The sequence below is a fragment of the Apiospora kogelbergensis genome (genome assembly GCF_038363985.1).
Source record: "Apiospora kogelbergensis strain CBS 113332 chromosome Unknown utg000011l_segment0_segment0, whole genome shotgun sequence".
Taxonomy (NCBI): Eukaryota; Fungi; Ascomycota; class Sordariomycetes; order Amphisphaeriales; family Apiosporaceae; genus Apiospora; species Apiospora kogelbergensis.
In genome coordinates this window covers 477,043-501,237 of record NW_027117428.1, presented here as the reverse complement: position 1 = coordinate 501,237, position 24,195 = coordinate 477,043, and the positions used below count along the sequence as shown (strand labels likewise).

The window sequence follows — 24,195 nt, the reverse complement described above, 5'->3', positions numbered from 1 at the left end:
CAGAGTCACCCAGTAACATACAGTACTGTCTTTTTGCTGCTTAAGCTCGAAGAGTCTCACGGGCTGTTTTTGGTCCTGAGTTTTGTCGGCCTGATTGCGATGCAGAATCGGGACCGAGAGGCGGGAATGGATGCCGGGCAGACAGCTTGTGATGCATCCCATACCGGTCCTGGTGCGCAGGACAGAGCCTGACGTTTCCCCCGCTCCGCTTGTACCATTCCGACGTAGAGGGCGTTCGCCTCGGACCGGAATCATCCAGCAGCGTATTCTCCTTTCGCTACATCCGTTGAGAGCTCTAAGATCCTCGCGCGCTGTTTCCGGTCTTGACTTCATAGTTGCCTGCAGACCTGTTGGCCCTACTGTTGGAGTGCAGAGTCGGAAGAGTAGCAATGGCGATGGCGCACCAGCGCGACTAGCAAGCCAACTCCACGGCCTCTGGACGGCGCAAGAATTTATCCTCGTCAAAGACGCGCTGAAGGCAAGCTGGGCCATAAATCATTCTCGCTAAAATGCGTTCTAGCATCAGAACAGCAGCTACCAGGCGAGGCCATTGTCACCCAACTGGCATCTGCAATCACGCCCCATGGGCGCCAGGAGCGGTACAGCCTCCGGTTCCCACCCGAAAATCCAACTATTTCCCATGTGCTGTTTCTAGCGCCGTAATCCAATTCCACATTGATCCGCAATCATCCGGCAGCGTGTGTAGAGGCAAGGCAAAAAAGTCGCACGCTAGAACTCGAATATATGTATATACTGTACAGCATTTTCGTACGCGTACCTTTGACTGGCGCGGCTGTATGTATCGCGCCATCTTTGTGTGATACTCTCCAGTCATATCCCCCAAATCTACTGCGATGGCATCTGCCGAAGCTCAAAGGAGATGCTCATTTCTCTCCGAGAGCCTACACAAGGTACAACAGATTAACACGAATGTTGCTTTGGGGGTCTACAAGAAGCAACTAGACACATTTCTTGAAAATACATAGGTACTAGTCCCACATTTAGTAGCACTGCATTTTCTCTAACGAGATGTTCACAGAAGATGGACGAGGAGGAGAGAGGGTTGACGAGTTCTAGTCATACGCCGTTGCAAGGTAACGCAGTAGCTCTACTGGACCACTTGCCGAGAAGTGCGAAAGGAGATCGGGGACCAAAAAAGAGGCAAGCATAGGAAAGAGGATGAGTACGAGGAAACACCGAACAGAGCAGGACTGGACACTAGTTGGGAATGAAGGTGTATGTGACACTAAGCGAACAATGCTTGTGCCTCTAAGGCACTGGCGCCTACTTGTATTCCATATTTCACATCGCACGTGAGAGAGGTACCAAAATGTATTGAGTTTATTTCTTAGTTCGCAGCTCGGCATTTGCCTCGAAGCCTCCTTCTGCGCCATCTACGCCGGCTGCAGGCGATTGTAGAGCAGGCCACGCTTCCGAGAACAACCCTCGAGCCGATCCGCACCATGCTTCCTCTTCCTCCGGACCGCAGACACCTGCCGGTGTTTGGGTGCTAGCCGGAGGACGGCTTGGTCAAAGTCAATCACCATAACACGCCCGCGCTCCACGTTCCACAGCAGGTTGGCATCGCGCAGGTCACCGTGGTCCACCCCCGCCGCCCACACCGCCTCCAACGAGCGACGCCTCTGCGCCTCCAGCTCCGCCGCCTCCATGCCCGCGTCCGCCGCTGTCTCGCCGCCCCACGACATGAGCATCATGTGCACCACCCTCCTCCGCCCCGGGAGCACGTACCCCCAATCCAGGTGCACCAGGCCCAGGTGTACAGGCACCACCCAGCTCTCGAGCGTCGCTAGCCGCGCGTAGACCTGGGACTCGTGCTGCAGCTGCTCGAGACCATCCGACAGTGTCCCCTTACCAACGAAGGTGTAGTCGTATGGTCGAAGTTCCAGTTTGAACAGCCCACCTGTCGCTTGCATCTTCCCCCCACCCACCTAGCCCTAAGCAACCTCGGTATGAACTGTTGCGCAGCTGCTCGCTGTCCAGGCGTGCGAACTCGCCGGCAGTGGCAAAATGCTGTAGGCCGCCTCCGCTCGCGACACGATGCGTGAGTACATTGGGCAACCGTCGTCGAGGTCGCAGCCCCTCTTGAGGCCTAGCAGGCACACCTGCGAGCAGTATTGCCGGGTTACTACGCAGTACTGTCACCATCTGACTAATTGGGTATGTATTTTAACTTCTTTACGAGCTTAACGCGATCTTCCCAGCCGATATAAGGCAAGATTTCGAGCAGGGTAAACGAATCGCAGCTAAACTAAACATAGAGCTCAGAAGGAATGCTGAACTGGTGTCGTTGTGGCGGAAGGATTTGTTCTTTCTAAAACCAAACTTGTTGTCGAATCGCAGCTACCTAGTTTTGACAAATGAACTCAGCCATGGAAACCAGAGCAGCCCGCGGGATGTAGGCTTTCTGCGACATCCTCGATAGGGACCGCATAAAGGCTGGGACAGAGTAGCCCAGCTCCTTGTCCTCGCCCCAGAGGTTAGCCACGCCCAGCGAGAGGGAGAACGAGTGCATTTCAGCGATCTCATTGCTGTCCCAGATACCCTCGCGCCGGTTGAGGGACCGTAGCAGCGACAATGCCCGGTTCTGCTGGCCTAGGTCCTGGCACACGCTGATGATAAAACACAAATCCGAGATTAGGTCGCCGTCTAATGAGAAGGTCGGCTTGCCGTGCGCGATCAACGGCTGCGCTAGGCTCTCGGCGCGCTGCAGGCACTCCTCACAGGCTTCAGATGCTACGACCGCAGCATTGCCGCCATTTTTCGTGAGCTCGATCTCCATTTCCCAGAAGTTCTGCTGCAATCGGAGGTGAGCGAGCATACCGCGGTCGCGCTCCGATATATCCTCCGAGCACAGGTTCTGGACTGTGAGCTCGAAGCGCCTGTTCCACGCGCTGAATGAGTCGCTCCAATCGCCTTCCCAGAGAGGACCGCATGTGCCAGAGGACGAAGACACAGGAGACATCGATGTGCCCCGCGGAAGTTGAGCATATGGGTCCACCCGGACCATTTCCCCCGCCAGATTTGGGGACCGCGTTCTTTGTAGCAGGTGTTGCCGCTCAGTTTTGTGAAGCGCTATGAAATGGTCGTTGGCCATGGTCCTAAGTGTCAACAGCGCCTCGTTCAGGTCACTAAAGGGTTGCTGGTTTTCAACGACCATGGCTGAAAGCATGTTGCTAGGCAGAGCCGGAGCCAGCGGTGCGTCCATGAATGCCGAGAACTCGAGGGCCAGACGGGCGAACATGCCATATGTATGTCGCCACAGACCGGCATCGCTTATCCTACTGGCGGCGCCCAAGGAAGTGAGTAGTTGGCAGCCTGATTGCATGTGTTTAATCGATTCCGAATAGCGCCCCATTAGACTCTCGAAGCACACAAACATCAAACAACAAAGCAGTGCACCATGAGCTGCGGCAACTGGGTTGGGGGACGATATGGCCCTCACCAGACTAGCTATGGCCCTGTTGTACTGCTGCATAGCAGCATTTTCCTGGCTTGCATTCCAAGTCGACGAGCCTGGCTCCGCATAGGATCGTACGACGAGGGACTGATGGGCAGCGCCTACTGCAGCAACCGCCTGTCGCAGGTAATCTTCTTGGTGCGCTACGGGGAGCACATAGGTATCCCAGAAGTCCAGCGGCCCGGCCGAGTAGGCAAGGCCAAAGCGGGTGCAAAGTCGGAAGTGATGAAAGAAACGCGCCTCGGTGGCGGACTCGAACGCGATCGGGTTCATCCTAGAGAGTGGAGTGTTCCGCTTCGGCGGGCTTCTCCTGCTAGTTGTACCGGTATTATACTTTATCACCTGAACCTGTGCAGAACCTACCTCTTTGATGTCTGATGGTCCGAAGGATAGCCATCGCAGGTCACATTGGCAGCGGCGCAGCGACGACAAGTGCGCTTTTCTTCGTCACAGTTCTTATAGCGTATTCTGAACCGACATTGATGTTCTTAGTGAAAAGCACGCTTATCATACGTCGGTTGGTGAAATGGTTGAGGGAATTCTACCTGCTGTACATGCCACGTGTTAACAGTCATCACTAAAACCTTAAGCGAAGATTGCTTACGAAGTCATGCATCCTACGCGGGCCCGGTGACTAAAGGATCGAGTGTACCTCTCCTTCTTCTTTGCTTTTGGTAGAGATGGAGTCGTGTGACCAGTCGCATTGTTATTTTTCTCGATCATGATGTCGGAGCGTGTTAGCTCCTTATCCACAAGCTGTGGGACCATGAGCTTCGGTGTCTGGCGATGCGATTGATCCGTGAACTGCTTGACTTGAGTCACGACATGGTTCATAGGTATGGGTATCTTCAGCTTGAGGGGTGACCTTCGTTCTGTCAGCCAGGAATACGAGAAAATGAGGCCACAAAAACCGACAGAAAGGAGCGTTGATTACAGAGAATATCAGCAGTCAAGTCATGGGGGAACTCGGCAGTTCTTCACATCAGCGAACGAAACACCGGCTTGGCGGGGCCATACTCCCGGAGGGAAATCCTTTACTCGGGTCCCGAGGACCCTCAGTTGAGATCGAAGTGAATCGATCAATCCATACCCACCCACCCATGACCTCCACCGTGAAAGTAGCATCAAATCCATGCATTACTACACCACCTGTCAGAAGTATGTCACAAACGTGGCGCGATACTGTCGCTAGCGAAACCAGCGTCCTCTCTCCACTCTTTGATAGTTTCCGTTTTAGACCCTTTTTGCAGGGGTAGCTGTTGACACCATGTACCCCGCCATACTCGCATGTACAGAGCTAATCTCTGCCTTTACAGAACGAGAACGAGAACTATCAAAGAGTAGGTTTCGCTAGCGACTGTAGGGATGTAAGAACACTGTAATCCTAGGAAACTATAACACTGTCGGGGGGGAACCTTTATTTTATCATTGTTCAATTATTTGTTATTCCATTACTGAAAGGGGAGTTGGATGAAAAGGCGGCGGGCGTCCAACGCGACAATGGAGGACCGTGCAGAGATGGAGATCGTGGTGGACGCGCCAAACTCTATCGCGACGTCGGTCAAAAGAGCGAAGCGGGCGAAGCCCAGCGCCAAAGCACGAGAGGCGCTACTGTCGAATGAAGGCGACAATGGAGCAGAGACAAGCTCGAGCAACAATGGAGTCATCGGACCGGAGATGCTGCAGCGCATCTACGAGCTCGTGGCCAGCTCCCAGAACGAGATCCACGATTCCCGCACCGAGATCCGAGACCTGAAAGAGATCATCAACAACCAGCAGGCAATCATCCAGCGGCTCACCGCCGAGCTTCAAAATGTCACCCAGCAATTGGAAGAACTCAAGAACGGCGCGGCCCTCGCCGGCAGCGCCCAGACGAGCCCTCAGGCCTCTTACGCGCAAGTCGCACGCACGCCCCCGACGAGCCAGCCGAGCAACGTACGCACGCTTACCTCGATGAACACGACACCCTCCACGTTCACCGATACCTTGTTCTGCACCATCGACACATCCCGAATGGAGGACGACAAACGGGCGGCTGTGACCGCCGGAACGGTTCGAGCCGCTGTCGAGAAGGAGATGCGAGCGACGGGAGAACAAAAGGACTGGCGATGCCGCGCCGTGACCATGGACCCCAGGAAGCCCAACGCATCAAGATCGTCTGCCGAGATGAGACCGAGCACCGACTAGTCAAGCAAGCCGCCGAGAAGACGAACGCGTCAGGAGCTCGCGTCCTGCGAGACGAACTATACCCGATCAAGGTGGACAGCGTCAGGCGCACAGCAGTCCTCAACGAAAACGACGAGATCCGAGACGGAGCGGCCGAGGCATTCGAACAAGAGAACGAGACGACAGTCGCCAAGGTGGCATGGCCGAGCCGGAAAGACAACAGGAAGGCATACGGTTCCATGGTCGTCTACCTGACGAAGGCGGCCGAGGCTCGGAAGTTCCTCGAGGAGGGTTTCTTTTACGCCGGAGGCGAGTCGGGCTACACGAGGGTATTCGAGCGACGAGAGCGCCCGGAGCAGTGTTACAACTGCCAGCAGGTGGGACACAAGGCATTCCAGTGTAAAAACGCCCAGTCCTGCGGACGATGCGCAAAGCAGGGACACAGCCACCATGGCTGCGAAGCAACCGTTCTGAGGTGCGTCCCGTGTGGAGGACCACACGAGTCATTTAGCCGACACTGTCCGAAGCTGTACCCGTCGAACCATGGCTAGACCGTTTCGCATCATTCAAAACAACGTAAGGAAGCAAGGACCCGTGCACGACAGCCTCCTCAACGATGAAGATATACGGCACGCGACACTGATCTCGATTCAAGAGCCTCACGCGAGGATGGTTCAGGGGCGGCTTCTTACGACCAAGGCTCGCCATCCATCTACGCCAGCATTGATCACAATATTGGGGACCACCTCCATGACCCATACAGTAACTAGGAGGCACCCCAATCTTGCCTCTAGTTCTGTGCATCTTGGATGGGGAAGGGCGGCGGATCAATAGAGATAGGGCGCAGCAATTTCTCTTTGAGGCAACAGCTTCGACCAACATAAGCAGGGCCAATGTGATTGGGACTCCCAGAACGCAAGCTTTTTCACTTAGCGGGCTACTAGGTGCTTGTTCTGACCAATATCGCTAGCTCGCACCTGGGACGATCATCGGTGTACCCCTACTTTCTTTTCCTTTCGCAATTCGAAATTATATATCTTGTGCATATGTGTTCACTTGCCAACTGCTCAAAGTTTACGCTCTTCCACTTCGTAGTGTTGCCGAAGAAGACATCCCTTCTGCGGCATACCTATAGAAGCTTCCCAGGGTCGAAAGCTTTCCTCTTATATTGTCCGATACAGTCAGTACATAGCCGCTTCTCTCCATTTCCATTTACCTACCCAACACATAACTCACATAGACCTCCACTGCATGTACGAGCTTTCTCAATACGGATTGGAAGCATGTTACAAATCAATGCGCTATCGTCATAACATACACACATGCTTGATTACTACTCTGCTCGCTTTATTAACAGCCAAGCCTAGTTCTTAGATTAATATCGACTTCATCATGACCTTTCATTCTAAGGGAGGCGGTGTGCCAACCCCGTTTCCCACACTCCACCATGATTCTGAAGACCTTCCGTTCCCGCAGCCCTTAGGATCGGCCACTAGAGCACAGAGCGGCGACCCGGAGAACCCTGCACCGAGTTTCTCGCAAATGGAAGCGAACGGTAATCAGTTCGACTTACTCGAGTGGTACCCACACTTTCAGTCGTGCGTCAAGTATTTCTTGGAGCATGTACAGCACTCCCCGCCCATCCAGGCCGTGGCGGCTTTCAGCAACATCCAGCTCCCGTTCCAAAAAGCGCAGCACCTCTTGCTCACATCGAGAACGGGCGGCTCACCCTCCACGATGCCGTCGCCCACCTCGCGCGCGACAGGCAAACTCCCCATGCACATGCAGAGCCCCAACCAGACCCCTGCCGTCCTGACCCTCAACCCCTACATACGACGTCTTGTTGCGACGGGGTTCAACTTCCCAGCGGTGTTGCATGGGTTCTTTGGCGACAGCTGGGCTCTGGGCATAGGCCCGATGCACGAGGTGGAGCGCGGGAACTACCTATTTGCGGCCAAGAGCGCGAGCTGGCTTGACGTGAAATCGCACTATGGTATGGGGGAGGAGCAGATCCCATTTCTCCGCCACTCCAGAACGTCACGGAAAAGGAAATTGTCAGCGCCGAGTCGAATTGGAGCGAGTGGCTGGCGATGCAGGACTGGATGGTTGGGCCGAGGCCTCTTGGGGTTGACAGTCACTTCCCCATTGAGCATATCAAAACGGAAGATGCCTGGGCAGCTCCACAGTGATCGTTTTGGTCGAATGCATTTTGGGACGTGTTCGGAGCAAGCGATTGTATCTCTCGTACAATTCAAGCAAATGGTCTAAGTGCATTGAGTTGTAATCGACGATATCTTCAGTTCTCATTTACATTTGATAGCCCATATTGGGAAACTGGTCAACTGCTCGACTGCATCTACTTCTTCCCCGTGTTAGCTGTCTGCGTCATGTTGCCCTTTAATTTCTTCACATTTTGTGGGGCAGGCGTATCTGTTAGGGTAACTCGCCCATATATTGGGCCAGACTTTGGACTTAATATTACTTAGTATACGTACAAACTGTTTAGAGTCTTCGCATCTCAGACAAACATATAGTAGGGTCTCTGATTGGATGCCGTGCTGACCCGATTAATCAAACCAGTATGTGCCAGCTGTCTATCGTAAAGCATCGCTAATAATACGTACGAACGGGGCGCTGCTGCTAACTTCTAATTCATGACTCGTTTAAGCTGGACCTCTGTAATAGGTACAAACTATGGTCGCTTCTGACTTGAGGTGGCCGACCAAATCCTCCGCAGATAAAATGGCCAAGGTTCATGGTGCCAAAATCATCCAACCTCTAGCGCAGAACACCGCTGTGATGGATTTCTCGACACCTCATCACCATTCTCTGTAGTAGTCTCTGTAGCTAGTCATGCAATGATTTCTTTTCTCATATTAGCCTATTGTGTAATACCACCGTGATCACAGCCTAACAAGGGTAAGTGGAGAGGGGCAGGCATACATGCAGCAAGTTCAGCCAGCCGCTCTCAGATGCATATCATCTGACAAATAATAAGAGGCAGGTTTCTGCAGGGTCCTTTTTCCAGATCCCTGAAGACCCACCGGGCGGCAACAAATTGTGAGTATGATGAGTAACAGGTGCTGTGTCATATTTCGGCATCAATGTGCTTTTTCTTTTTCTTGCTGGTGGTGGCTTAATACATACTTGTAACACTTCTTTGAGTTTTATGTTGCTGTTCTTCGACGATCAAGGAGGGACATCCATGCCTCCCATCAAATAAACGCTGCGAGACTAGCTTATGGCGCTGCCGAGCGGAAGCCCGTGTAACCCACGCTTTAAATGTGACAACAGTGTGGCGTGCCATAGCCATCAAAGCCTTACCACCTAGTCTGCTATGTATATGCAACCTTGCGTCATTATGGGAGCAGGTTAGCCCCTGTGTTTGCATGGCAGGACCAGCATATGCCTTAGACCCGGGTTGTGAATAAATCAATTCAAGTAAAGCCTCTGAAAAGAAATCAATTACTTCACTAGCTGAATTGGTATTGGGTAAGGCATAGTCCAGATAGGTAGGTCTATAACTAATATCCTTTATATTTGCTAGACATGCAGTCTTAGTTTAGAGTAGGGGAGTACCTTGGCGAGGCCAAGTATGACCGGGCCGACAAATACTGCACTGCACCGCCTCGAAGACATCGTCGATTTTACCCCTACCACTTTGGACATGCTTTTCCCAGCCAACATTGCTAGCTCGCACTAGCAGATGCAACGATGAGATCCACATGCAAGGCAGGATCCGCATTTTCCGTCAGCCCCCTGTCTACCACACCCGACGCGAGGTATCGTCTCCGAAGATACTGCTCGCTGACAAACCATGGACACTATCGTATTGGATTTCTTTTACGAGCCGCAGCAGGCTTTGAAACAACTTGAAGTCGTCGTTATCGAGCTGGGTGGTTGGTAGAGTCATGCACTACTAGCCGCCTGACCACTGCATCATGCGGAATTTGCTTAGAGTTTTGGAATCAAGTTTATTGTCCGTATGCAGCTTCGACGTACCACAGTCGTGTCCTGCATGGAGATCTTCCACCACTGCTGCCGCACTGCGCTTTTCTTTTCTGATGTGTTCTCGTAAGTGTGTAACGTTGGAGTCGCGGCATTAGCGTAGTGGCCTGCGTGGCTGCTGGACGGGACGGTAGCCGGTCAGGGACTTGCCTATTCAGTCAGCCTTCGCCGCGGGTTGATACATGCAGGCCATTATCTCTGTACTCATTACATCCACCCCTAGCGACCCTGTCTCCGGATTGCTCATATCACGTCCTTCCGACTGTTTTACTCTCATCCCCAATCGAACCGACAGCCCGGATAAGGTCAAGGTCCTCCATTGTTTTCCTGGGTGTCACTCCGTACTACCTGGTTTAACGACTCATAAACCCAACCGATCTCTATCTATGGATGGTAACATAGTCAATGTTGTATTCTTTGACTGCATTTAACTTCCTTCCAAGTGTACCTGATATGTAGTGAAAGCATCATGTCGTACAAACCTCTTGCACCACGCCCTACTAATGGGCCGACTCTCCCCGAACTGACAGCACCGCCCCATCCAAAGCGGAAACTACCATCCAAAATCGCCTGTGAAACCTGCCGCTCCAAAAAGACTGCTGTATGTAGCAACGTTTGGCATCCTTTATACTCTCTTGTAGCAGATCTTACAGCCCCGCCATTAGTGCGACAACAAGCGACCCTCTTGTACTAAATGTACTCGAAAGCTGTTGCCATGTCGATATGACACCTCTGGACACCGGTTGAAGCAACGAGTACAGGAACTAGAGTCTTCTCTCGATAGCTACGCTGAGCTGGTGAAGTTGATATGCGAAACACCCAGAGAAAATATCGTTCAGGTCGTGCGCGATCTTAAAGCAGCTGGACCGCTGGCTTATCTTGAGAGTACAAGGGGGGATACGGGTACACTACAAGGGAGACGGCAATCATCGGATACTAGCATGACCAGAAGTGGGCTCGACTTCGACGAATTTACTGCTCATCATCAAGTAGCCTGTTCTGCACTTCTTCCGACCACCAAAGTTAGCCCTCAACCGCGTTTCACCGTTCCAGCGTTCAAGGGCGACCTAGGCCAATCTATACATGTTGGAAGGTCGACGTCGAGCAGCCCAGCTACTTTATTGCAAGCGCGACCTGACTCGACTGGCCGTTTGGACACCTTAGCAGCGACCTTGGCTGAACGGGTATGCCCTTCCTTCCAACTCGGCCCTGTCCCATCACCAAGACCCGTGACACCCCCTTGTACGCTGGCAAGGGCAACAGCTCTGTCGATCTACCCAATCTCGGTGCCAACGCTTCGAACTCAATGGCCGATGATCAAAGGAACCGCATGCGTAGTCTCCTATCCGGCGCTCAGAGCAATAGCGGGTTACCCCCGGCAGCTACCTTTGGCAGTCACCCTCAAGGTTCCGTCTCGCCATCTGTTCCTGCATCGGCAGGATCGGCCATTTCCCCTATCCTCCGGTCTGCGGCGGCATTCCCGCCGCCCAAAGTCCAAGAGATAACCCGCACGCAGGAGGAGATAGAACAGTTACAAAAGCTACAAAAAGAGCAAGGCCAGCAAATAGACCAGCTGAACAGTGTTCTCGGCCCTTACCGTCCATCTGGCAAGGTTCCTGGCCTGGGGGACTCCAACAATGCTGATTACTTCCCGGACGACTTCGACTTATTCCTGGATTCCAATGCTTATCACACAGATGGACCAACCAACGACTTCGATTTCGGCACCGGGGCTAACGATGCTGTGCATTTTGACCCATTGAATGATCCGCCTCCAACCCATGATTTTGGCGGCGGCGGCTTGAACCACGGAAGTGGTATCATGAAGACCAATACTCCCAGCCTAGTCCTAATGGAACCGAGGAGACTCCTCGCGAGGACGTAGTCGATAGCCCTGATAGTGCTCATAAGAGGCAGCGGAAGGGTTAGTGTCAGTGGCTGAGCAGGTTGTTCGTAAGATCGAGACAGAACAAGGCATTTTCGCTTTGAAAGAATATCCGCCGGAGCAATAGTTTAGGAGAGACGGGGAGGCGCGAGTGACCGAATCTTGTCATCAAAGTCATCTAGGATGGGTGGCATCGACTTCCGGTTTGGGATTAGGATTTCTCACGGTATGGATGGTGGTGCTGTTTTTGGCCTTGGCCTAGTGTATGGGGTATGGGTTGACGCGGATGGCACCGGCTAGGGATGCTTGCGAAGAGCCACCACCGAAGAGGCAACGGCTTCATTTCAACAGCTTCCAGCAATTCAGTGAGGGTGGTAGGGAGCGACCAACGTCGCAAGACTCTAGCGAGAACGATGATTCGTATGATTCCTTCGACTTTGACGACGAGTACGAAGAGTGGCAAAAGACCAAGGACAAAACTGACCGTATGTGTACCGATCCAATCGCATACTGGCACGAGAAGAGAATCCGATACCCGCGGCTCTCTCGAATGGCATTGGATTTTCTCACGGTACAGTCGATGTCGGCGGAGTGTGAACGCCTCTTTCTGGGGGCAGGACGTGTGGTGACCCCCTGCAGGAATAGGTTGGATGCGCGTACGATTTCGATGAGCCAAGTGTTGCGAAGTTGGCTGGCGGCAGGGCTGATTGAGGAGCTTGACCCATTGTTCGTACCGGCAACCGGAAAGGCGGAGACTCACAAGGTCAAGGACAGCTCGGGCGAGGATAGTGGTTGTGATGCGAAGAAGATAAATAGTTCTGGGCAACTCCACTCAGCATCACATTCTCGGGATAGCGTTTTTTTTTAATCAAGTTTATTGTCCGTATGCAGCTACCTAGCTATGACAGACACTATGAAAAACCTAGCCCTGAAGAGGGCTTACTCCTTCAATCGAATCTATCTTTCTTCGGCTAGAACAAGGCATCCAGACTTACCGCGTTTAAAGAATGCTTTGTGGAGGGCCTGGGCCAAGTCCCTCTCCCAACTTGGGACAACTCCTCCGAGCACAATTAACTGGTTCTCAAGCCACCTTTCCCACGATGTACAAGAAGAAACTAACAAATGGCAGGCACAAAGACTGTGATCTGACATGGCTATACGGACCGCAGCCATCTCGAGATGGGTATCGCATCAGGGAGGGAAGCTGTCATGGAAGCCCTAGTAGGCACCAGACTTCGCCTACTCCCACACTATGGAAACTTCTGAAATCAATGCCATATGCGTCGAAAGCCGAAAGGTCTTGTGGAGATCGCCAGCTGTTGCAGTGCCAAACATATACTGGCCAGATTTTGCACAATACCTGGGCTTCCATGTCCAGGAACTTTAACAACCTTCTCGGCTTCCTAACCACTCTAAAGGGGCTTATGAAACCGAGGGTATACAAGCGCGTTCGCTTTGCCCAACATGTAGATCAGCGACTCATTGCCCCAGGCACTGGCAGCTACGAGAGACGATCCACCACTGCGGGCTGGACGCGGGACTCCTGGGCCGACGGCCTCGATAGCAAGCTCAAAAGTGACATTGAGAAGGCGTTGAACGCAGCATATTTCTACATTCGCGATTGCGCTTGTTGCCTTGATCAATTGCCTTTCTTCAGCTCGATCGTGTCGCTCGGCCATGGCGAGGCCTCGCATGGCACGCGACTGATTGTCGAAACTGCTGCTGTCACCAAGGGAGCTAGGAAGCTCGACAGAACGGTCATACTATTTGGAGTCCATGGTTTGGTCGTAGGCTCTTACGGCCCGTTTAATAAGATTCTCCTTCTGATATATCCTTGCCTATTGCGCGCCCCTGCGGCATAAGCAAATGGGTTTCTAAGCATCCAAGTGCGACCATTCGGGAACGGCCTTTAGCTTTTGCCACATGTAACGCTCAAGCTTGTTGGCGCTCTTAGTGTAAGGTGTGGTCCCGATGTTGTATTTACGGCAGTTGTCAAAAATGAGCTGGGCATCCTTGATGAAGGCTTCTGGCGTCTCGTACTGGTCGGCCAGCAGTTTAGCCTCCATAGCTGACAGGTCCATAGGCTCCTTGATTACGTCGTAATAGTCCGGCACATCATCCTTATTGACTGGATTCAAGAAGGGCCAAGACGACTGATGGTTCTGTAGGTCGTTCAAAAGGTGCAGGAGTGGCTTGTAGTTTGGACCGTGCCGAGGTTGCCGCGCGAGCTCATCCATGTTTGGTGACCACCCCGATGCACGAATCGCTTTGATCGATAAGGGGTCTATGGGCGTGACGTCGCTCGTCCATTGTTTAGGTGGTGGGTGTATGACATGCGACTTTGAGATTGCGCGGATTTTGGCAACTACACACTCCTTCTGCTTTAGTAGCATTCGCCCCATTTCCAGGTACCGGACTCGAGGAAGCATCGAACATTGCATTATCGTACCACCCTCGTAGTCCTTGATGCGTCCCATCCATACGGACCTTGGAAGGGTGATCTCTTTCGTAAACCCCTGCTTCTTGAAGTAACCAATAGCGCTGTTATCGGCATATGTGAGAAGATGCATGACATCGCTAGTTGCCTTGACATAGTCCTTCAAATGCGACATGAGATGCGCACCGTACCCTCTCACTTGCTGTTCACTACTGATAGCACAGAACACGATCTCGGCGAACTGAAGTCCCTTGAACGGCCTGTAGGTGATACCGCCTACGACTTCAAGTGGTTTCTTAACGATGGCTATGACAAGTGTGTCCGATCGTACACAAGTCGGGCAATGTAGTCTTTCGGCATCTCTGGGAGCTGGTTTTGGAAGATGCATTTCAGACCAGTGAGTATGATAAGGGACTCTCGCTTGTTGTCATTGTTGACGACACGGAACTCGATTTCGCCTTCCCGTTCTTCGATCGTCGCGGAAACAGGGAGCTGTGTAGTGGCAACACTTGTGGTTTTTCTGCATTGGCGACATAGAAGCGCTGAAGCCGATGTGATATCAGGGTCGTAGGGGAATAGGACAACACTGTTGTTCTCCTGGTGTACGGCGATGTTTGTGCTTGTCTCAGCCACTAAAGCAGGCTCGTTTTCGCATACGACCGTTGGCACTTGTTGATTAGGAAAGGGGGATTGATTGTTAACATGGCTGTCGCTGTCACTATCGAAGAAGCTCGCCTTCTTGGTTGCAGTTGGCGATGGAGGTTCTTCGCTTGCCTTGCGCTTGCTGTCTAGGAAAGGAAGGTATTGTTAGCCATAACGGACAATTATGTGCATTGCATTGTTCCAAGAACCGTTGACTTACTCCCGTCTTTCACCATTATGAAGGCACTCGCCTTTTCGCGACACGAGCGCAAGGAGCCTACAAGTACAAAGATACGCGGAGCGTGGGTAATCAGATACCAAGGCTAACGACAAGCGGGGAGGAGCAGGGGTCCCTTCCGAGTGTCCGTGATGGGATTTAGGTTCTGTGGGACAGCAACTACTGTCCGTGCTAGTGTGCCATAGCTACTGTTATAATGCATGCCTAGGAATGGTCTACGGGCAAACTGTGCGGCGTACGGTCCACTGTAAAAGTCGGGGAACATCAGGACGGTAGATGGCAAAAATGGCATTCCCTAGGGTCCCCCCCATACCTATCTATCCTTAGTATCTACATTGACTCGAAATAATTACTTCGTCTACTGTGATAGCTCCCTTCTATCATGACCGCCCGATTTGGAGCACACTTAGTGCGCCCTTCTAGGGCGACCCCGTCTGCCAATATTGTTTTTTCGGCCACCCTGGCGCTCCCAGTACTCTTCCAACAATTTTGGGCAGATCTTTTTCAACTTCGCTTCCGGCTCTAGTGACGTGTTACTAGACGTCGCGGGGTAACCGACCCATTGGACTTCAAGTTGAAGTCCGGTTCCTTTCTTTTCGTGATGCAAAATCTTGAAGACGTGATACGTCTCGGGCAATGGGTCCTTCCCTCGTAGAAGAGGGTTCTGGTTCGTCCGCCTATGGCTCTCCAGTAATCGTACAAAGTCTCGGCGGCGCCTTGCTGGATTTCGTGCTCGGGCTCGAAGGATGCGTCCTCCTTTGGCTGACCTACCCATTTGACCAAAATCTCAATGCTACCATCAGACAGCTGACGATGCTCCAACAGCTTCTCAACCTCCATCTCGGTGTCCTCGGCGGCATTGGAAGCGTTATTTTGGTCTCCCGCGTTTTCAGTCATTCGCTTGGTGTTGTTGTCGACGGGTCTCCCCAACGTAGCAGAATCCGGCGTGGTACGCGTGTTACCGTTACTTTGGAGTAGCTCTAGGCGAAACAGTTAGGGAGCACTCTACAGGCGCAAGGGTGGCAACGGACCGGTACTGCCCATATTGGCGACGAGCACCTTGGAGCGCCGCATGTCTCCTTTGTGTATTGTTGAGCCGGGGCTTCAGGTCGGGTTTCGGATGGTTTGGGCGGAGTAGAAGTATGCTCCATAGCTCTCCTGCCTATCGACCGGGTGTGACGCGCTAGTGAAAGGGTGGTCAACTTTGTTGACAAACTAGACGATTAGCATGATGGCGACTTACTGACCTTAGCAGCCGGAGGGCGCGCTTCGAAATCAGGCGCCGGTGCTTCAATGGAGTGTCGCGAACGAACGCGCCGCTGTCTTGCGGGCGATAATAGTCCGGTTGCAATATCTATCATGCGCTTTAATAAGTATAGCGTGCGACGAATGATTGACAAAATAAAGCGCGACTGGGAGCAGCACGTACAATCATCGGTATCAACATTGGAGTGTGCAGTTTTCCGCTTAACGCCACGATTCATTTGGTCTGGATGAATAGTCTGGTTATTGCCGGTAGGGAACGAGGGTTTTGAGGGCAAGATGCCACTTTTCAAGCTGCTAATGATACTGGACATCATCAAAGGGTCAGTCCAGATATCTCATGTTGGGCTGGGTAACGAATTGAGTTGCAGAAGTGGGTGCCGCTGGATCGAGAAACGAAAAAGAATGAGTGGGTGTACGGTCGTTTTCTTGGCGGATCAGTATTTGACATGAAGCTACGGCATAGTGGTACCTTGGGGGTAATGGCGCACTAATGTCCACTCAAGGCTCTGAACGACCACCTGCAGGCTAACAACGGCTGGGCCTAATTCCTTGTTACAGTGCACTTCTGAACAGCACACTCACTCTCTCTACCTTACCTTTCAATTATCGACAGTCACCAACCAACGAGATATAACAGTCCCCATACGAACCGTTCAGCCATGCCCGCTGTCTGATGCGCCGTTGGTGTTCGACGGCAATCGGTCCCTACAACCTCCTCGGGGCGCGACGGCCGCCATGTATCGCATCCGACGGACCGGTCCTCACATAGTCAACGCACCTAGGGCATCAAGACCGTTACCAGCACCCATAGTCGCATGCAGCGAGGAGTAACTATAATATACACTACAGGGAGGCTTTGATCTTGAGACGCAAGGCCAGTAACTACCGTGATCTGGCCAAATTGATCCGTAAACAATCTACTGCACCCGCCTGCTTATGGCATAGGTGATGTGAAAACGCGGCTAGTCGTAAGCTTGATATAATCCAAGAGTGGCAGTTAGTTACTGCTGGTGAAAAGCAAACACCGCTCTCCTCGTCATCACCTCTTCTTTTCGCTCCTGCCCTCCCTTGACGCACCAACCGGCCGCTGCACATATTATTACCGGCCATATATGTCACTGTAAAAGTGTTGTTTCTCGGGTTTCCTTCTTGATATGTTCTGGTTAATTGACCATGCCCGCCTTAAGAAACTGAAGGTGCTCCTTCCCCACTCTCCGACCCCACGAAGCTTTAGCTTCCATTATCCTGCAACCCACCGCAGGTCTCTTCTCCGATTCTGTCGCAGTTTCTAGGCTCGAACCAGACCTGTGCGCCACTACGATCATCCTTGACAGTGAGGATTTGCTGATTAACCCCGCAGCTTTACTACGCTATTCCCAAATCCTGATCCGGAAATGACACGGCTCCAACACGAAATTGAACACGTCAGCGCGAGAAAGAGCTCCGGTGCTGGTGGCGGTAGAAGTGCGCTTTCGCGGTCGTCATGGTGACACTCGTCAAATCCTTTACTACGGCTTCCTTGAGAGTACGGTATGTACATTGTGGACGTGTGAGACGTTCTCGCTGCCCGCTTGCGACGCCATAGCTACTGCAATACAACTGGTGACACTTGCTGTCTTCTTCCGCCTTCAGACAAGTTGTGGGCTGAGAGAGATAACTAGAATCCAAGATCGAATACGGCCAATACAAAGCAGTCATTCGCATGGCAGTGGCCAAGCGTCTATCAGTGCATCAGCCAAACACAGGCTTTTGCACCAGCTTGGTCCTGCGGCGGTCCGGCACAGTCGATAACGGCCATAACGTGACTCGTGGACGCCATAAAACTCTCGGCCCCCCACCCCAGGTCAACCCATTCCCTGAGCATTTGGCCTTGGCGACTCTTCTTATCATGGTCATGGTCTGGCCAGAGCCATGTCTCCATCCATGCTCTTAGAGGTGAAATGGAGCCATTTGGGTAACTCGGGTACTGCCATGTTAGGATGATGGAAACAAGGCCATCTGAACGGTCTAACCGTGACCATCCAGGATTGATTAATGCCTTACGGGTTCTTCCCTGTGGTGCTAATTCTGCTGTTGCACACCCAGCTACATATTGTTCTCATCGGATAGAAGACATGGCGATATCGCTAGATGGCTGGGCAGGGACATCCCTGGTCACCCGAGACGAGACGCTCTACTCCGTACCGCGTCCTCTTGGCTATGTTGTCCAGAAGATGAGCGAGTCCATTGACATACTTACCAGAAAGGAAGTTCTCCAGTAGACTACCGTGGCCGATGAGGAGAAGGAAACACTGCATACAACTCACACATACAGGTAACAGCCGCTTGAACAGTATTTTACCTGCGACGAACAGGCTACAGATGCATTGGTCAGCCTTATAACGTATCGAAACTACTGCAGTGCGGGTTCGCCAACTTGCGGATGTTTGGCAACCTACAAAGACCGCCAACACGTAATGTCTGGTCAATTGGCGCCTCCGATCCCCCGAATTCCTGCGTAAAGAAGGAAACAAGTCGATAGCCCGCGTGAACGATCCGGCTCAAATAGATATGTGCGAGCGTGTCGTGTGTTCCGTTCTTGCCTGTTCTTCCAATAGGAATCTCTTCTTCGGTTGTCAAGTATGCATAGGCACGTCTAGAGGCTCGAAGGGGTGGCTTCAACGGTCGTTGCATGGAATGCCAACCTCTCCGGCATGGTAGCTCAACCCGTGTATACATAGTAATACCGTGCTGGCATCTAAACAGCTGATATCCTGCTTCCAATGCCTCCACCTGCATCTCGTCGTCCCCTTTCCGCCTCGATATCAACAACGGTTATTACGGGGTTACATCGGTAGTTCGTCCCCATACTACGCCGATTGGGGTATGGGGCTCGAGCTAATGCACCGATATCCACCCACACACGCAGAGTCCGGACCAAAGACGTAGAAGAAGAACCTGCTCCACGTGTGAGCCACGATTTGCCCTGCCTAACTCTTAGGGACAGTGTGTTACCTACATACTTAATTACCACTTGCAGACCACAGTCTAGTCTGGAACGCCTCGTATTCACCTTTTCTGGGTCCGCGAAACCAAAGCAACCTCAACTATCTGACGTCCCCACATACAGACACAACCACCCTAGACACTTCTAATCGACTTAGAACCCCTCCAAGGGACTCAGCAATGAATCATATGTACTTGGTTTAAATTGGGTACTTGGCTCCCTCCTTTAGCGATATTAGCCTCACAACCTTGGAGAAGCGGCCCTTCGGTGAAAGACAGTGGATGGATGGTCTTGCAGGATAGGCCATCATCGGACGAGGTGCATTCGCAAAGCTTTAGCCAGTATTGCCTCAGGCGCTGCGCTTACTATTTGAGCCAGTACATGCTTGAATACCCATTGAACCCCGGGGCTTTCATGGATCTGCTTGACCACAGAAGGAACCAGTCACAAAGCACCACCCCCCTCTTCACCAGGATTTCACAACTACCGGATCACATCGGCAGCACTCCTCAACGGACTCCGGTTGATGTCGTCTCTCTGAGCCTTACGAAGCTTAAAAACGCCTATAGTATCTGCAACACTCGGCTCCATATGTGGTTCTCAGGTTAGGAAACAACAGCCTGCACGCTCTCAGTACTGCCATCCTATCCTTCCACTGCGGAATAAGAAGGGGGGCATGTACAAGCACCGAGTACATTGCGAAGCTTGTGTGCCTTGCACCAGAGAAACCTGCGCCTGTGCTCTCGATTTATCATCTCCCAGAGTTCCTTAAAAAAGGAAGTGACGCGATTGGATTCTGCTGTCCTCCCCCCAAACATCCTGACTTGACTGGTGGCCAGATCTGTGAGCAGAAAAGGAAAAATCTTACTCAGCCATATGCTACAGAGGAGACCACAAGAGAGATCATCGGGTAGCATCCGCGAACCGGACGAGCAGTCATATTGATTATAACCGCCAGCTCGACAGCATCTGACCTGGACGTCACCTGCATATCTCCATAACCCTCGTCGACCGACCTTCTACCTAGTCCCCATAGGCCACAGGTATTTGATATAAGTAAAACTGGACACACGAAGGAAAGTTATTGCAACGACCTGGTCTACATCTTTCCTTCGCTTGTCGCAAAAAAGAAACGTCTTTACCTCAACCTCGTGCAGGAAAATCTGGATAGATACAGGTTGCTGCCCACTTCTAAAGTCCCTCTGAAAAGCGCCTGCAGAGTGAACTCTGGCCAAACCAAGCCCGCCAGGTCGCCCCTACCCTCCATCATGTCGGACAGAGTGCCAGGGGGAGCGCTGCCTCACGGCCATCATCATTCGTTGGCTGGCGCCAGTTACAGCCGACATTCGTCGGCTACATCAATTCAACGATGGACGCCCTTGTCCTATTCGAGGTATGTCTTACTGGCCATATATCCCACGTACCTCATCGCCCACATGACCGAGAGCGAGCGAACCTGATCCGTAGCGGCAACGTCTTCATCTACGAGGAGAATTCGAGCGGCATCAAACGATGGACTGACGGTGTCCCCTGGAGCCCAAGCCGTATATTGGGCAACTTCCTATTATACCGCGAACTCGACAAACCTTTACAACCGGGCGAGAAGAAGTGTGCCATGAAGAAGAAGCCGGACAAGGTCAATGGCGTACCAAAGCCCGTGGCCAACTCACGGGCGAACTCAGTCGGTTTCAGTGGCTTGAACATGAGAAGCTTGGCTTCCCAATATCCAGATGCCCCGGGCGACAACAAGGACGCCGAAAGAGCCTTGGTGGGATCTCTCGTGGACAGTTACCAATTTAAGCCGGAGGGTTTGGTTAAGAAGACCATCAGCGTTCATTACAAGGGAATGCAACACCACTTGGTCTCTTACTACAACATCGAGGACGTGGTTAAAAAGAAACTGCACACCCCTATCGAGTCTCCAGCGCTGCAGCATGTTCAACCGCGAGCTGCCTTGATCTCGACCGGGAACTTACGAACTCTGGTTGATGACCACAAATTGATCATGGACGATCGGGCCAGAGCGCTTCTCGCTAACGGCCAAATCCTAGCAGAACTAGCCTGCGCGCCGCGATCCATATCAGTGCCTAATGTACACCCCAGCTACCACCAAGGATGGTATGCGAGCTATCCTATGCAGACGAACTTGTACGGCGTGGCGGCTCCTCATACCCTGACGCCGCCTGTTTCATATCCCCACTCACACCAAAGCTACAGCTACGAGCCTCCTCGGATGCAACAACAACAACTGCCAAACTTCCCTTCGATGCCAATGGCCTCCCGGCGATATAGTACGATCACTAATAACGGTTACGAGCCTAAGGGGGGTGGGCAGAGCAGCTACCCCTCCATGACGTCTCTCTCCAGGAGTCATACGAGCGGCACACCGGTCGTTCCAAGCACCATGATGCCCAGCAGTAGCATGCTCGAGAATCACGGGATGGCCATAAATCTTTCGAACCGCAGTCTTTGTACGACTTGCCGGCGGCGTCAGCGGCTTCGTCTCCACGTGGGACTATGTACGACAACAATGCAAGACATGCAGCATCTTTCGAAAGCAGCTTTTCTCAGCCCCAAAATACATCGTATGATGGCCAGACGAGTCCAATTTTCGACCCAACCAGTACGGCCCAGCCAGCAGGCGAGTACAACACGGAATTACAGACACAACAAGACTTGGGATCATTCGATTCGCCTAGCGACGACAACACGGCCTCGGCCCTCAATGGCATGGATCTCAACCCGTCGGTTATCAGAGCCGAGTTTGGTGACGGCGGATGTTACAGTTCATTCTCTGGACACGACGCGGATACAGCGCTTGCAGACACGTGGTACTTCCCACACGTAGAGTCCAGAATTGACGGCAGCTGCAGATGAGCCGCTTGCTCACGAGTGCGCCAAAGATCCGATACTGCTGGCTGCTTTCGTTGCAGGCTCACTTCGGTCCGCCACGTCTGCTGAGTCGGATGCTGCCAACTTGGCTCTCCCACGCATGGCTATGCTTGCAAGTCGTGCTTCGTCCAGAACTTCGCCTCTGCCCATAAGTGCAGGCTATGGATCAGTACTTCCCAACTGGCAAGCTCATTCCCGCCCGACAGTCCAACCAACCAATCGTGCTGGGCTGGCATCCATGTTTTCTGCTTCATCACACACCGCACGAATTTGACCACATAAATACGCGTGGTGAGGTCGAGGCTCTCTCAGTGAGTTGCATATTCCATTACCTTCGTGCGCCTTGCTCTCCTCTACCTGTAACCTCTATTCATCCGTCGCTTCCATCCACGCCGACATGTTCCCTTCGCAGCGATATGGTGCGCAGCGTCCGCGCCAGCCACGGCAGGGCCGACCATCAGCAGGCCATGCCACCACCGCGCCCGCGCCTGCGACTGCACCCGCACCTGCGCCCAAGACCGTCGCCCCTTCTGCGACGCAGCTCCAGCCTCAGAGCCAACAACCACAGTCCTTTCCAGACGTTCCTAACTTCTTCGACCAAGAAGGCCTCGAGTCGAGCCCTTTCAGCTCTCCGCTACCGTAGGTCCGTCCACATCCAGTCCGCGCGTTGTACTGAAAACGGAGAACATCGGGCGATACCCAAGAACTGCTGCACAAAGTGAATGAGCTGCTGAAAAATATCAAGGCCGTCCAGTCCGAGCTGGCCCACCACAACGAAAAGTAAGTCTATCCCCGCCCTCGTACAGCAGAGCTCTCCTACTCACGCACGCACACATCTCGCCAGATTTACGACTTTGTAGGTCTCCACCGCCGTCGCAACAAGGTATACATCTGATAACAGATGCCCGAACAGCACACAGAAGGTCGAACAGCTATAAGTCACCATGTATTCAGTCTGGCGCAGATCGTTAACTGACATCGAGTACAGGTTCCTGCAACAAACTCAGAGGGTCACGGGCTGGTTGTCGCAGGTAAAAGCCCTGTTTGAGCGATTCGTCACCGTAGCCGACGCCGATCCCTTGGGCGACAGCTTTTTCGATCAGGTATAAGGCTTCGCGAGAGGATATTGGATGTCGTAGTGGGTTAGGCCATTCGTAAACACAACGGCCCATGGCGCGGAGTCGCGTTGCCCCCACTGGCATAGTATGCGCTGACCGCTGGTGCTCCATTTCTCAGTCAATGCACTGGCCTTAGTAGCCTTGTCAGCTCTTTCCTCATTGAATCACGTAGTTTTGCTCGGCTGTCGGCTGGAGAATCGTTGGTGGGATGCGTCTATCGTGTGATGATGCGTGCAGGCCAGTCGTGGAATGTTTATCACGCTGGTCTCGTGGGGATCGGGCAGCCTCGTTGGCTCAAAAGTCAACCAGTGCGATAGAATAGTGACTGGAAAAGCCCATTTATGGTACCGGGGTAACCTAGACCTGCTTCCATCAAAGGTAACCTAGTTCTCCTAAAAGAATCGATTTGGCTTTTGATTTAGCATCACCGAAACCAGAACCCCTTCGTTCTTTCTTCGGTATGTCATCAAAAATATATTTGGTTCGATGGAATACATTGCCTTTCAAACTTGAAGAGTGTAGGGAGCGCCATGCCCCTTCTTGCTGGGGTAAATCGAAACGGTAGGGTCTGCGTCTAAACCCTATTTTTGACTGCTGCTAAGCGAAAGAGAAAAAAAACAGCTTCTCGTCGCATCGCAGGCAACTCAGTCATCCGCCTTGCTGCAGCTACCGAATGAATTGTTGCTCCACATCTTGAAGCATGCTCGCTTATTTGGTGATTTGGTCCTCATTCTCACCTGCAAGCGGATGCTTGTGTTGTCCTCAATGACGGTCATAAGGATTCCCTCTGTAGCACGCCACCGTGCTGTTCCTGACCTGAATTGCGCCGGAATGCTCAGACTGTTGAGAGTCATGGAGCCTCCCACAACGCCTTGGCTCTGGGCCCCTTGCTGCGATTGCTACCGGTGACGGCCAAAGAGACAAGTATGTTAGAAGAATGTGTTAAAGAGATTTGCGGCGGAATCCTCTTCAGGGATTCTGAAGGGCTACGTTCATGTTACGTTGTGGGGCCGCGGGTCATCTTCATCATACCAATGCCCAGAATGCTGATGTGAAGGCTGTTCGCACGAGCTAAGAAC

At 52.5% G+C, this 24,195-nt stretch overlaps 7 protein-coding genes across 7 annotated transcripts; 4 read left to right on the top strand and 3 right to left on the bottom strand.

Annotated features, from left to right (window-relative positions):
* Positions 1 to 2,365: 2,365 nt before the first annotated feature.
* On the bottom strand, positions 2,366 to 3,751 carry PG998_014416 (uncharacterized protein; the record flags this gene model as incomplete). Its single annotated transcript, XM_066881232.1, has 1 exon — positions 2,366 to 3,751. The coding sequence occupies one exon, from the start codon at positions 3,749 to 3,751 to the stop codon at positions 2,366 to 2,368; it is 1,386 nt and encodes a 461-aa protein (XP_066723763.1).
* A 3,285-nt stretch (positions 3,752 to 7,036) lies between these two features.
* On the top strand, positions 7,037 to 7,833 carry PG998_014415 (uncharacterized protein; the record flags this gene model as incomplete). Its single annotated transcript, XM_066881231.1, is given in 2 exon segments — positions 7,037 to 7,637; positions 7,655 to 7,833. The coding sequence occupies 2 exon segments, from the start codon at positions 7,037 to 7,039 to the stop codon at positions 7,831 to 7,833; spliced, it is 780 nt and encodes a 259-aa protein (XP_066723762.1).
* Positions 7,834 to 10,958: 3,125 nt separating this feature from the next.
* PG998_014414 (heat shock transcription factor) lies at positions 10,959 to 11,537 on the top strand (the record flags this gene model as incomplete). The annotated part of the gene is made up of 1 exon (XM_066881230.1): positions 10,959 to 11,537. The coding sequence occupies one exon, from the start codon at positions 10,959 to 10,961 to the stop codon at positions 11,535 to 11,537; it is 579 nt and encodes a 192-aa protein (XP_066723761.1).
* A 1,874-nt stretch (positions 11,538 to 13,411) lies between these two features.
* On the bottom strand, positions 13,412 to 14,852 carry PG998_014413 (histone acetyltransferase NGF-1; the record flags this gene model as incomplete). The annotated part of the gene is made up of 3 exons (XM_066881229.1): positions 13,412 to 14,280; positions 14,370 to 14,762; positions 14,837 to 14,852. 3 exons carry the CDS (start codon positions 14,850 to 14,852, stop codon positions 13,412 to 13,414), a joined length of 1,278 nt encoding a protein of 425 aa, XP_066723760.1.
* Positions 14,853 to 15,376: 524 nt separating this feature from the next.
* Positions 15,377 to 16,603, bottom strand: PG998_014412 (uncharacterized protein; the record flags this gene model as incomplete). Its single annotated transcript, XM_066881228.1, has 4 exons — positions 16,284 to 16,603; positions 16,102 to 16,208; positions 15,886 to 16,037; positions 15,377 to 15,834 (listed from the first exon to the last, which is right to left on the bottom strand). Exons 3-4 carry the CDS (start codon positions 15,926 to 15,928, stop codon positions 15,377 to 15,379), a joined length of 501 nt encoding a protein of 166 aa, XP_066723759.1. The 5' UTR covers positions 15,929 to 16,037; positions 16,102 to 16,208; positions 16,284 to 16,603.
* Positions 16,604 to 20,475: 3,872 nt separating this feature from the next.
* PG998_014411 (Gti1/Pac2 family-domain-containing protein) lies at positions 20,476 to 21,697 on the top strand (the record flags this gene model as incomplete). Its single annotated transcript, XM_066881227.1, has 2 exons — positions 20,476 to 21,523; positions 21,573 to 21,697. 2 exons carry the CDS (start codon positions 20,476 to 20,478, stop codon positions 21,695 to 21,697), a joined length of 1,173 nt encoding a protein of 390 aa, XP_066723758.1.
* A 1,949-nt stretch (positions 21,698 to 23,646) lies between these two features.
* On the top strand, positions 23,647 to 24,171 carry PG998_014410 (uncharacterized protein; the record flags this gene model as incomplete). The annotated part of the gene is made up of 3 exons (XM_066881226.1): positions 23,647 to 23,664; positions 23,738 to 23,923; positions 23,956 to 24,171. The coding sequence occupies 3 exons, from the start codon at positions 23,647 to 23,649 to the stop codon at positions 24,169 to 24,171; spliced, it is 420 nt and encodes a 139-aa protein (XP_066723757.1).
* Between the last annotated feature and the right edge of the window lie 24 nt (positions 24,172 to 24,195).